The sequence below is a fragment of the Podarcis filfolensis genome (genome assembly GCF_964270895.1).
Source record: "Podarcis filfolensis genome assembly, chromosome: 2".
NCBI classification, from domain to species: domain Eukaryota; kingdom Metazoa; phylum Chordata; class Lepidosauria; order Squamata; family Lacertidae; genus Podarcis; species Podarcis filfolensis.
In genome coordinates, this window is record NC_139605.1 from 47946776 (window position 1) to 47960987 (window position 14212).

At 42.1% G+C, this 14212-nt stretch overlaps 1 protein-coding gene across 1 annotated transcript in view; it reads right to left on the reverse strand.

Annotated features, from left to right (window-relative positions):
- The window catches only part of SLC6A11 (solute carrier family 6 member 11), a 96737-nt gene that overhangs the window by 19774 nt on the left and 62751 nt on the right, over window positions 1-14212 (reverse strand). The window contains exon 8 of the mRNA XM_083603403.1: window positions 939-1042. Within this exon, the coding sequence (XP_083459529.1) occupies window positions 939-1042 (104 nt within the window). The remainder of the gene's footprint in view (window positions 1-938; window positions 1043-14212) is intronic.

Here is a 14212-nt window from a genome sequence, read left to right on the forward strand (position 1 = left end):
TTACAGACACTCAGAAAATAAGCATTCTCCAAGGGTATATACTATGTAAATTTTTCATCCCCAAAATATGTTACCAGAACCACTAGTCATTCCATGTAATTTAATGTACTGAAAGATGATACCACACCTGCAGTGAATACTGACCAAATTCACAATTTTATACTAGTATGGCACCAATGCTAATGTACCACCATGTGGGATTCTAGATTAATCTTTGTCATAAAAGAGGGGTTGGGCTGTTAGAATTCCTGCTCCATGTAGCCATATATTTTCTGAACAGCACAATCCTCCATTTCTACTCAAAAATTAAGTCCCACTCTGTTCAGTGAGGCTTCCTCCCAGGTAAGTGGATATGACTGAAATCAAAGTACATGAAAAAATGTTCACAAATGATCGCACTTGTGCTAGTTAATTTTTGTATAATGCATGCATCATTCATGTGCCTAAAATACAGTTAATGTATTATCTATTCTATATTTATCTTTATAACTTTAATAATGGAACATTAATTTTTCCTCCCAAATTACCGTTTTCAAAAGAAATCAGTTCAAAAGCAAACTGATCAAGTAATGCTCAGAACCCTTAAAATGTCGTTGTGTAAAACACAGTACTCAAGCATGTTCTGTGTATCTAACTAGTATATATTCAGCTCTATGCAACTATTCCACTGCGCACATAAAGTAACTTTTGAATGCGGAAATGAACTTCTCCTTCCTCTCCTTCCCTTGCACACCCCCTAAATCTGCTTTGGGAGTTCCTGCAACCCTCCAGCAAAGATTTAGCGGCAGAGTGGGGGGCATGTGGGGAGAGGGGAAATTCCATTGCAATCACAGAAGTTGTTCCACATACACAATTATTTAGTTGGGTACCTCAAACAGGTATTTGCCAGACTAGACCACTCAACAGAAAAAATAAACATAACTGTAATCGTGCATTACCTGTAGCAGTTGTTATTGTAGTTGTTGTAGCTCCCTAAGGCTGTCAGACACCCCAGGCAGATGGCATAAGAGAAAAATATTTGTGTTCCAGCATCCACCCAGACCTGCAAACACAAAATATAGCAATAATTATAAAAAAGTTTTTAAAAATCCTTGTTACTATAAGGTAAGCAGATCATAAATTATTAGAAGAAGCCTTGAAATTAGATTCTCTAGTGCTATCCAGTGTTGTTTTTTTTTTTTTTTTTTTTGCAATTCACTTGAAATTGCAAAGATTACATATTTTTCAGACCAGTGTAATAGACTTGAATGAGGAACTTCCTTCATGGCTATATAATGGTTATCATCAGTCTGTTTCTTCTCATTCATTCTGCTGTTTGTCACCCATACAGTATCAGAACCATACCATATCCAGCGGGTTCAAACAGCAGTGGCTCACAGTTGATAGGCCTATCCCCAGTGAATTTGTTTACATCTCAATTTAAAGTAATCTAAGCCAGAGGCTATTGCTACATCTTCTGGCAGTAAATTTTATAAACTTCTTTTACCTCTCCTGAATCTACTGCCAAGCCACTTCATTGGTTAACCCTGAATTCTAGTAGTGTGAGTCCAGGGTTGCAGGTTCGATGCCCATAAGGGTCAGCTGTATATTCCTGCATTCCTTCCAACTCTTATGATTTTCTGAGTCACATAAATATACTCTACCCACTGTCTCCATGCCATGCACTTCCCATCACCATTTTCCCATGGCAACTCCAGCCCATTCTCCTTTATCATTTCAAGTTTAACTATACAGTGGTACCTTGGTACTTGAACGGCTTGGCTCCCAAACAAATCGGCTCCCAAACGCTGCAAGCCCGGAAGTGAGTGTTCCAGTTTGCGAACGTTTTTTGGAAGCTGAACATCCAATGCGGCTTCCATGGCTTCTGGTTGAGTGCAGGAAGCTCCTGCAGCCAATCGGAAGCCGCACCTTGGTTTTCGAATGGTTCCAGGAGTCGAACGGACTCCTGGAACAGATTAAGTTCAAGTGCAGATTAAGTTCAAGTACAGTGCTACTGTATTCTTTTTTTAGATGAAGCAACCACAACTGCATACAGCTAGGGGAGGACTTTGGTCTTTCAAATTTCAGTGGTGCCCTGTGCAAGGCCAAAATTTGGTGACCCTTGTCTCTTGCCTTCTGTTCTGCACAGTTCATTACATCATAGTTGTGAAACCCAGTGGTGCCCCCTAGGCTCAACCGGTTGTGCTACCCAAAAGCCAACTCTGACACAGCATTCCAGATGTGACTGAACTGTAACTTATTCTTTGATGAGAAAAGTGAATGTAAAAGTTATGGTCAGCATCAATGAACTGTAAAACCATTTCTGCTTCTTTTGTCGATCACAGGAAACTGCATTTGGAACAACAGAGAATTTCAAAAGCATTTTGCAACATTGCATACAGGTTAGCTACCCAGAGAGAAAACAAAAAATCCAACCATGGATAATACTCCTATCTATTTATTCTGTTTGTAGATCATTTAACCGTTAAAATTTCAGGACAAAATGCTTAATGCAAGATGGAAATTGGATTGAATTACCAGTTGTCTCATGGAATTCCAAATCATAAAAAAGATACAATGTATTTTACATGTAACTTCTAAGAGGCTCCGATTTCTCAAGTTATTGAAAGCTGGAAGTGTTTCTGTTTTGAAGCACTAGTACGATCACATTTAATTTGTGTCACAAGTTAAAATGGTTTCACTGCTGTCATGATGAGTAAAATATAGCTGATTACATCTGTAAAATGTTCTACTTCATAGTGAGAAAAATGGATATGAAACACATTTTAACTAAGAAGTCTGGAGATCTCATTTCTTCAACAGCAGTTCTCTACATTGCATGGCAAACCAAAATGGATTTTTAAAGATCATTTGTGGGCTAAAGTGGTCTCAAACTCTTGGAAATAACATCTCACAATTCTTTAATTAGGTGGAATACTGCAGCAATATATTTTTTTTACAATGCATTTTCAAACATACATCTTATCAATGCCATACTGAAGTTACCTCTGGAATTAACACTGGTATCAGTGGAGCAAATTGATATGTCAGAATTGCTGTGATGTCATATTTGCCAAATAGCTAGAGGGACAGGAGAGGAAGATAATTGTTTTGTTCTGTTCTTGTTTTTATTACGTTGTATGCTTATTATGCTTTTTTAAAAATAAAAAAAATCTTGTATTTTATGCTGTGAACTGCCCTGAGATCTATGGATGAAGGGCGGTATACTACTACTACTACTACTACTACTACTACTACTACTAATAATAATAATAATAAAAATAATGTCTGCATAGTCTATAAGGAGGATGGTATCTACTAGATCAACTTGATTCTATAAACCTTTGCTATCAGTCCAGAGACCACACTTTTGAATGCTGAAAGAACAATAAAATTGAATAAATCATTTTGAAGCCATTTTTGTCTAATTCTTTTCAGAGAGGGTACCAGCCTCAGAACTGAGAAGGGACATATGTACCTTCCATGGAAGAAAATGAGGAAGTCGACCACAGAGAATAATTTCTCCATCAGGTCCGCTCCCCAGGCATACTCCCAGCTCACCTGCAACTGGCCTTACAAGTAAGTACCTAGCCACCAGTGCAGTGAGAGGAACCAGGAGCATCACCTCCCATTGTGCCAAAGACTGAGGGAGATCAGCCCTGCCATGGTGTCATTGTGGCGCCAACCACCACACCCAGCAAAGGGCTTTGTGAGCTGAGTAGAGCCAGGAGCGGTGGTGCCATAATGACATCAACAAATGACACAGGACAGGTGTGTTGGGATTGAAAAGGCCATAACTTTGTTAATTACAGATGTCAATTCATGATCCCCCAGGATCACCCAATGGAACTGTTATGACCCGTTATGGACAAAAACCACCGCCCAGGCTCCCTTAAGGTGATACTCCATGGCCGCAGGGGGAGAAGGGAGGAATCTCTGAAAACTCTGCATAAACTAATTCTCCAGGCAGGAGTTAGTTCAGTTTGGGGAGGAAGCCTCCACTTGGTTTTAAAGAATTTCCCCCTTCTAAACAGCCCACCATACCTCAGCTTCCCTCCCAATTCAGCAGGGTTCCTGAATCCTCACGGTGGGGTTTTGGAGGCTGCTATGAAGAGGATGAAGGGACACGGGTGGCGCTGTGGGTAAAACTTCAGCGCCTAGGGCTTGCCGATCACATGGTCAGCGGTTCGAATCCCCGCGGCAGGGTGAGCTCCCGTCTTCCGGTCCCAGCTCCTGCCCACCTAGCAGTTCGAAAGCACCCCTAAGTGCAAGTAGATAAATAGATACCGCTTTATAGCGGGAAGGTAAACGGTGTTTCCGTGTGCTGCACTGGCTCGCCAGAGCAGCTTCGTCACGCTGGCCACGTGACCCGGAAGTGTCTCCGGACAGCGCTGGCCCCCGGCCTCTTAAGTGAGATGGGCGCACAACCCCAGAGTCGGACACGACTGGCCCGTACGGGCAGGGGTACCTTTACCTTTACCTTTATGAAGAGGATGGGATGAGGAAGTCGGTTCACACCAACCCTGTAGATTTACCATTTTGACGTAGGTTTGGAAAGAGTAAAAACTATTGTATATAATATTTTGAAGCTCCAGAGAAAGGGGGTGGTAAAAATAAGTCATTCAAAACTTTTTTTTATAAAAAAGTGATCACAACAAAGCTGCAAATTACAAAGTTGGAACTACAATGGATCTATTGAATGTAATGAAGTGACTTGAAGAGATAAAGTGATATCTTTGAAACATGCCATCATTGCCAGCTGCTTTATATATCATGGTTGTAAAATACTAGAAACAAGGAAATCTAGCAGATCTAACAAATTTATCAAGCGTGTTATTGGAATGTACTTTTGATGATGTTGATTGCAAAGATCAGAAAGCAATGCTCACAAATACATTCCTCAGTGAGTATAAGAATCTACAAGGGGTCAATATAATAAAGGAAGGATTGTTATGTGATGAAGCGATGTTCACTTGGTATGGTTGCCATATTTTGAAGGGCAAAAAAGAGGACACTTGCTGACTTCCACTTTTAACTATGGATCGCTATGACAACTCTCAATTTACATACCCATGAAAAAGAGGCCGTGTCCTGGAAAAAGAGGGCATATGGCAACCCTATATGGCAACTTAATAGTACAATTCACATGTACTATTAAGCTAAACTAATCAGAAATTAATAGTTTACAACAACCGGAACTGTGAATAATTTGCCATTTCCAAAGATTTCCTAGTGATTTCCTGTTTACTTTTCTCTCTCTCACCCACCATGCCTAAATAAGAACTCTAGGTATTATGAATCACAACAAAGAATTCTGTGACAAAATTTTGCAGTATGAAGTATCTTCAGGATACTCTATCTCCCACTGGGTTTCCCAACCCTCCTCCCAAAAAACAGTCAACGTTCTCATTGGAGATTTGGAGTCTGCTGGTGAGTCCCTCTTGTGTTATTATATATGATTTATTCCGGTAGAATAGAGGTTGAATAGAGATGACTCTATCCAATTTATGAGATAAAGACTTTGGGGTTGCGGAGCTCATCTTGCTTTACTAGCCGAGGAAGCTAGCGTACAGCTCATGTGGCCAGCATGACTAAGCCGCTTCTGGCGAACCAGAGCAGTGCACGGAAACGCCGTTTACCTTCCCGCCGAAGCAGTACCTATTTATCTACTTGCACTTTGACGTGCTTTTGAACTGCTAGGTTGGCAGGAGCAAGGACTGAGCAACGGGAGCTCACCCCCGTCGTGGGGATTCGAACCGCCGACCTTCTGATCAGCAAGCCCTAGGCTCTGTGGTTTAGACCATAGCGCCACCTGCATCCCTCAATTTATGAGATACTATAAAGCGTGTTCAGCTTCATGGAGAGCACATGTTGCAGTGGGGTCTGACAGGCCACCCCCTCAGTTGCTGGGTGGGATCATTTAGATGGTCATTGGCAGTGATTGGGCTGTTTGGGTTACTTGGCTAACTTTGATGTTGCCAATTTGTGGGGTGGACCAAAGGTTTTATGTGCAGGGCATGCTGCATTGAGCGTTCTCTTTTGCAGCGTGTACTGGATCACTTGCCCACCCTCTCTAATTTAGGGCTCTTGCGTCTGACCTTGCTATGCCTGTCATGGGGTTGTCTGCTTTTGGGGCAGGGGCCTGGTAGGAATTTTGTCTATTTGGTTGATTGGCTAGTGCCATTCGGTTTTTGCCTACTGCGTAGCAAATCGTCACAACTTGTAAAGTTGTGTTTAGGCATTGGTTAATTTTTGGTTGGTAGAGGGGATGTGGTTGGCAGTGCCTGCCCCTCCAATGCTGCTGCAGTAAGGGAATTCTGTTAAAGGAATCCAGGGGCTCGCCATGCTTTCGTCCAAATCCTTGACGTGGGGCTTGGGCCGCGCAAGCCCCTGGGAGCATGCGGGGAGAGGTGAGGGTCTGGTGCCCGGCTCCATTTTCTCCCCTATATTGTTTTCCCTTACTGGCTTTCGCTGGAATCCAAAGTCAGTTCTGTCCCTGGATGGGGACAGATAGTCGGAACCAATGCCTAAGCAACCACTCACATTTATGTATTTTAATAAAGTTGTGGCCAAAATTATGCCTAAAACCTTAAACAAAAATTCTGTGTGAATTGTGATTTATTTGGGGGTGGCTTGGGGACCTCGACACACAACACAATTCTGGCATAACTGATCAAGATTTTTGTACTGGGAAAGGTTCCACCACACCCCAGTTTTACAATAAAAAAGAAGGGACATAGAGAACCTGCTCTCTTTGACTTTTGTTTCAGTCAAAAGTCAGCAAATATTTCAGAAGAGGGTATGATGAATATGACTTTGCTAAAACTGGAAGGTGAGATTCAAGGACATTGCTGCAGTTGTGGAACAAGCTCTACTTGTACAATGGGACTTTCCCCCTAAATCTGCTCTGGAGAGCTGGGCAAACCCTCAGAACAGGTCAGAGGGGTGCAGGAAAAGGAGAGTGAGGCAAAGTCCTACTGCATGAGCACCAGGTTCTTCATGTGCATTCCCCACCCAGTGCTACATTGAATTCCTCCCTATAATTTTAAGTATAACATGCATTGCGTTAAATTGAATACCATGATTTCTGGTGACTGATAACAACTTCTTACAGTTAAATGTGTGATTCAGAAATTTGCTGAAGCCATTAAAATTTTGAGTTTCAATACAACAGAGAAAAACCTCTATATTTTAAATGTATAATTAATTACTTTATAGCTTGATTATACTATTTATACTAAGTAGTGCGTGCTCTGAAGCACACTTCCTCTGCAGTATTCAGCTATCAGTCACACACAAGAAATGTTTGAGAAAAAGTTCCCTGCATATTAGTGGCTATACAGATGTTTTAGCCCAACTACAGCATTTCCCTCCCCCTCCCCCAGAGCACTTATAATGAAATTCAGATCTACTACTATGTAAGATAGACTCTTCCAGATACAGAAAGCTGTTTACTATGCTTATTTTCATCAAGGAATGAATAATCATTTTATAGTTGAAGACTGACATAAATTATGCATTATTGTTGATGAGTCTTGGCATTATTTACATTTTAAATAGCAATTTTCCTGAAGTTGAAAACAAAAATCTGTTTTTGAAAATTCTTTGGTACTTCTGAGCTTTTCTCTAAGTTTGGGAGGAAGGAAGTAGACATGTTGCTGAGATGTTACATAATTTATGGGCTGGTTGTTGTTGTTGTTGTTTTAAAGGCCCCAGTGTAGACTACAATGTAAAATACTGTTTAAACAGATAAAAAACTTACAATTAAAAAAAAAATCACAAAAATAGAGTGGGTCCTAAAAATGAACATCTCAGCGGTCAAAGGTCAGGGTAAAGAGGCGCACATGCAGCACCAATGAAAGCTGTACAATGACATTGCCAGACAGACCTCTGTGGGGAGGGAGTTCCACAACTCAGGGGTGCCCAAGATTTTATCTCACAAGCAAACAAGACTTAAATTGTGCCTTCTGTGGAATCTTAAGTGCGGAAAGTGCTCCATTATGATCAAATATAAGTATGTTTAACCTTCCACCACAGTAATCCAAGCTTTTCATTACTACGTGTACATATAATCTTATTACACCTTCGGTTTGTCTCGCCCTTAAATGCTGTAATTCAATACGAAAATAAAGCAACACAAAATATGAACTCTACATTGTGTATATAAATAGCAGCAAATGTGCAGTATTTGGATACAGGACTCATTTTGTTTCTGAGGTTTTACTACCCGGGGGTTTTCAACAACACAGCTTCTGTAAGCAGAGGCTTCATTAGGGGAGAAAACAGAACTTAAATGGTTAGGCATAAAATGGCTGAATTAAGCCCTTTCTTTCCCCCTCTTTTAATGGAAGTGATTCTCAAAAGATTAAAAGTAGGTTAGGGGAATAATAAAACAGCTATGTTTCTAGTGTCTACCTGACAACAGCTTTTGTAGCAGTGAATAATTACATGAAAATCACTTCCTTTCCACCTCTCTTTGGGATTTCTGTGGGTTGCTAAGCAGTCCCTCTCCTACCTTCTGCTAATGTTACTTACAGACGCCAATGAATACAGCATATTCATTATGAGAAAAGGGAACTGAGGGATAGAAGGGCCTAAATACTTGAAGTTTTTTTGTTTTTGTTTATTCACTGCTGCCTCCAGCACCAAGCACTATAGCTCAAAATACTTTACACATATTTAAATGCTAATTTGTCCAGGCATGATTAGTAGGAACCTATCTCTCTTTAAATGAAGCAAAAAAAAAACTTTATTGGAAGAAAAGTCACACTTGTGTCATGTTTTTGTGGTGCCAACCAATGTAGGAAGTCAGTTGCCAGCGTGACTGTGTCTAGCGAAAAAAGGGGGGAACTTCTTTATGTAGCCCTTCTGCAATCCTATGTTCTAGCCACTTACCTTGAAGATGCATCAACATTTTTTCTTTAAAATGTCTAGCATAAACCATGAATACTTGACTAGGGATTGAAAGACCTAGTCAATTTCAGTTCTCTTCATTTTTCTAATCTCCACATTTCACAGCAATTTGTGGTTTTGGGTTTGTTTGTTTTAAAAAATCCTAATGAAAATCCACCAGCATTTTAGTGCAAACTTCTCCTAATAAGCACATTTTTATTTGCAGTTTTTGCAAGCAATTTCTCCTAATGTAATGCTATGTCTTTTCCACCAATATATTCATTTTCAGCAATACTTTCTCTTAATGAAAGATTTTTGTAAAACGATGGTTGGCAAACTGGGATACTAAAATTCAGACAAGTGCAAATTTTATAGAATGGGGGATTGCATATCCTTCTGGAAATTGTGAATTTAATAGATTCAGCTTTAAATGAGACCTGAATCAAATTTCTCCCACATCTCTACCCCTGATAGCTATATGGGTCACACAGGGAAACAAGAAAGTAGGCTGTTCATTGGCCAGACTATAAAAAAAGGATTCTAAACCAAAACCTTCCCAGTGGGAAGACAGAAATTTACAACATTCTTATTTTGGATGTTTGAGCTTGGCACAACCTAGGCTGTCATACCACGCAAAAATGTACTGATCTGAGGAACCTAGGAAGCTGCCTTATACTGAGTCCGACAACTGGTCCATCTAGCCCAATGTCTGGGAGTATTTGTAAAGAGAGACATGAAGTGTTTTAAATCCGCTTTTGAAACTGTAAAAGTTTGACAAGAGGTGCTACAGCCAACAAGATTCACAACTACAGTGGTACCTCAGTTTACGAACTTAATCCGTTTTGGAAGTCTGTTCTTAAACCAAAGTGGTTCTTAAACCGAGGCTTCCCTAATGAGGCCTCCTGCCGCCGATGCCCTTCCACCGTTCAGCTTCTGTTTGTAGACCAAGGTAGAGTTCGCTAACCGGGACACTACTTCCAGTTTTGCGGAGTTCATATACTGAACAGTTCATAAACAGGGCTGTTCTTAAACCGAGGTACCACTGTACTTATTTGAGGTAGGAGAGGCAGATTGCCTTTTCAACAATTTGTGCAAGTTTCCTCTGACTGTCATGTTCCCTCACATGCAGACTTCTGGGGGATGCATGCCAGTGGAGGGTGGAACCAGAGGCAAAACTGGGCAGAGAAATGGATATGGCTTTCACCTTTGCATAGCAGGCTACATTGCAACCACACACAAGTCAGGTTTACATACCTACACATGGCACATGCGCATGCATACACCTTCCAAGCAGCCAAAAGGCAAAAGGTATTAACACAGTTCAATAAGACATTTCAGTCAGGTAAAAGCACTTACGAGGGCTGCTGAGCAGGGCCAGTGAGAACTGTAGCCAAGAGCTGGATAGAGAGGCTTGGAAACTGACATATGGTTCCCCAGCCCTGCTTTAGAGGAACAGGCTGCCGCAGAAGCTGGTGAACTCTCCTTTCACCTTTAAAAGGTGAGGCTGGATTGACACATATCAGAGTTTCTGTAGCAGTGGATTTCCTGCACCAGCTGTTTGCAGGGCTAGATCAGGGTTTCCCAAACTTGGGTCTCCAGATGTATTTGGACCACAACTCCCATCATCTCTAGCTAGCAGGACCAGTGTTCAGGGATGATGGGAACTGTAGTCCCAAAACAGCTGGAGACCCAAGTTTGAGGTATCATCCAACTCTATGATTCTGTTCTTATACCTTGCCTCAAGGGCTCCACATTCAAAACCCAGCAGCAGCCCCAGCTAGGGATGCATGCAAAGAAGAGTACATCACACAGGTAGACAAGGAAAGAGGGAGCTCCATGCTGCAAAATATAACTGCTTTAACTACTTTTCATTTCTTTCCCCATTCCCTTACTACATTCCTTGTCACTTTCTTCATGAGCAGTGCCTACCACACGGGTTAAGCAATCCTCCCTGCATGCAGACAAGCTTTCCATCAGTGAATCTGAGGCATTCCATTTCTGTCACTACCACTACTGGCCACAGACTCACGAGCAATTTTGCTTTGCAGAATCATAGACCAGATGCATGGGGCAGAACAAATCATTACTGCACACAAGGGTGTATGTGGCTGTAGTTCCTTCCCCTCAGTGGGGTGAGAGGCTGAGCCAGGAGCACTGGCAGAGCTGTAGTTTCAATCTAAACCATCCTCAGAAGTAGTACAACTTTTAATACATTGTAGTAGCAGAGTGTAGCCCACTGAAGCAGGGAAATCTTCATCCAAATAGGACTGCAGCTGGACCACCGTCCAATTTATCCAATGTTGCACCTGAGTAGTGCTGCATTGCTCGTAATGGGTCTAACCTTCACCTCTGAAATAAACTTAAAGGTGCTTTTCTTTTCCTGATATGAAAAGAATGCCCACCACTTCATCTTTGGAGAGAATGCCTGAGGTGAAAGGCAGGCTTTCTGCTTAACTGGGAATTAGAAGAAAAAGCATACATGAAAGGGGGGGGTGTCTACGAAGCCCAAATGTTTGAAGAGTTGCTGGCACTTACTGAGATTCAGTTCTTTTCACCACTTCTTCAAATAGAGGGTTCATTTCAGCTCACCAAAACAAACTGAGCCATTCCTCTGGGAGGAGGCCGAGACTAGCTTAGCTCTACAGTCACTGATCTACTTTGACAGGCAACTAACCTTCGTGTGTTTCTAGCTGCCTGATGAAATTTTAAAGAAACACTGAAAGCATAGGAAAACCTTACCCACATAGCAAAAGCCGTTTTCACCATCATTCACATAGTTTATTGTTGCAGATATACTAATTGCACTGTAAATGGTTAATGGGACTATAACAAAATATGGATATCAACAATGAAGGTCTGAAGTCTACAACAATGGTTGTAAACAAGGGAATGATCTGCAAAAGGTGCTGCTAAGCAGCCACACAACAGCTTTGCCTCCTCCTTACCAACCATATTTCCAAGAGAACTTACTTGCTAAATCCATTTCATTTTTAAAAGAATATAACAAAATAGAAAACTGTTGATTCCATTTTGCAGCAACGATTAGAGGAAAACAATTTACACCAAAACCAAATGAAGTTTCAATACAGTTGAGGAGTGAAGAAATGGGGAGAGAAGGAAGGCACATAATGGGACAGGGGTGATACCCTAGTGAGGAAGAAACTGAATATAAAATGTCTAGTTAAAACAAGCCAGGTTCTTACCCGATTGCTTGAAGTTGGCTCATTTCGCAGCTAACCATTGTTTCTTGTTACACTGGTTAGCAAGTGACATGTTTCACTCTTTCAAAGCACTCTTTTCTCCCAGTTCAGCTGGGGAGCGGTAATAACTTACTCCCCCTTTTATATCATCAGGGGAGCAATTACTGCCTAAAGCTCTGTCAGAGCATTCAACTCACTGATGACACTAGCAACACTTGCAAAATGTACACAGGCATGAAGAAAGCCTTTGGACCAATGGTCAGGAAAACTGCACCGCTGAAAACCTTGTCAGGAGAGAGCATCACAGACCACAGCAAGCAGATGAAGTGATGAGCCAAGCACTATCTAGAATTGTACTTACAGGAAAGCATGGTCTCTGACATAGCAACTGACAGTATCCAGACTCTCCCTTGATGAGCTGAAGTATGCCATCAACTCTCAGGCATGAGGTAAAGTCCCAGGGCAGGACAGAAACACTGAAAGCCAGCTTCAATTCCTCCCTCATGACATAACTCCGCAGCCCCCTCTTGCAATGTTGGGAACAAAGATTCATGCCACAAGACATGCATGACTCCAGCATTGTGACCCTCTACAACAGGGGTCAGCAACCTTTTTCAGCCGTGGAATGGTCCACCATCCCTCAGACCAGGTGGTGGGCCGGATTGTATGGGGGGGGGGGGGAATGAACGAATTCCTATGCCCCACAAATAACCCAGAAATGCGTTTTAAATAAAAGGACACATTCTACTCATGTAAAAACACGCTGATTCCCGGACTGTCTGCGGGCTGGATTGAGAAAGCGATTGGGCCGCATCCAGCCCCTGGGCCTTAGGTTGCCTACCCCTGCTCTACAAGAACAAATATGACCACCATGACTTTAACAACTACCATGGGATCTCCCTGCTGAGTACTGTGGGGAAAGCCTTCAGCCATGTAGTTCTCAACAAATTGCAGTCACTCATTGACACAATGCAGCTTTAGAGCTCAGAGATCAACAGTTGACATGATTTTCTCGCTGTGCCAACTGCAGGAGACATGCCGAGAGCAGAGATGCCCCTTATACAGCGCTTTCATGGACAAGGCCTCTGATCTCATTAGCCAAAAAGGACTAAACAAGATAGGATGCCCACCTGAGCTTCACAAGATGATTGTGTTCTTTCATGAAAACATGCACAGCACCATCTAATATGACAGCTGATGCTCAGATGGCCTTCCCTATAAAGAGCTATGTGAAACAGGGCTGTGTTCTCACCCCAAGTCTCTTTGGCATATTCTTCTCCCTGTTGCTCTCCTATACCTTCAGCTCAACTGAAGATGGTGTGTACATCCATTCAACGAGTGATGGGGGTCTGTTCAACCTGGGCCATCTCCACACCAAGACAAAAGCGTGGTGGGTCCTTATCTGAGAGATGTTGTATGCAGATGACACAGCCTTGACAATGCACTCCAAGGAAGCTCTTCAGAGACCCATCAACTGTTTTGCCCAAGGCTGCACTGAGTTCAGCCTGACGAGGACCAACATCTTCGGTCAGGACATCGCCAGCACTCCATGCACTCAGTGTTACAAAAATGTCTGCAAATGTGACATGGAAGCTGAGAACATCAACCTTGCCCTTGTAAATGACTGCAATGCCTGGAGACAGACAGTCAGGTCGTGCATGTGACCAGTCAGTGACCAGAGGAGGAATGACCACTTGGTGGAGCGCAGAGAGAAGAAACACCATGGTGTATCTGTAGCAGCACAAATGGATGCTTTCATCTGCCCCAGCTGCAACACAACATGTCTGTCCTGTATCAGTTTCTACAACCACAGCAGGTGCTGCAACCTTCTAACAGTTTGACTTCACCCCCAAAGATGCACTCCTCCATGGTCTCCTAAGACAGATGGATGCCACCGGAGCTATTAGGAATACCCATTACATATTCATGTTTGAATGACACTAACTTAGCAGCTGCATATTCTAATTCTAATTATATTGTAATTCTAATATTCTAATTACTTTAGCTCTTATAACTGCACTATGCATTTTAGTAGCTATATTACCTCTGTTTCATTCCTCTCCATTGTTAATTCCACAAGCCTCTCCAATGTTAATTCCTTGCTGCCCACGCTGGTGCACAAAGTATTTTGCCTCCTACCC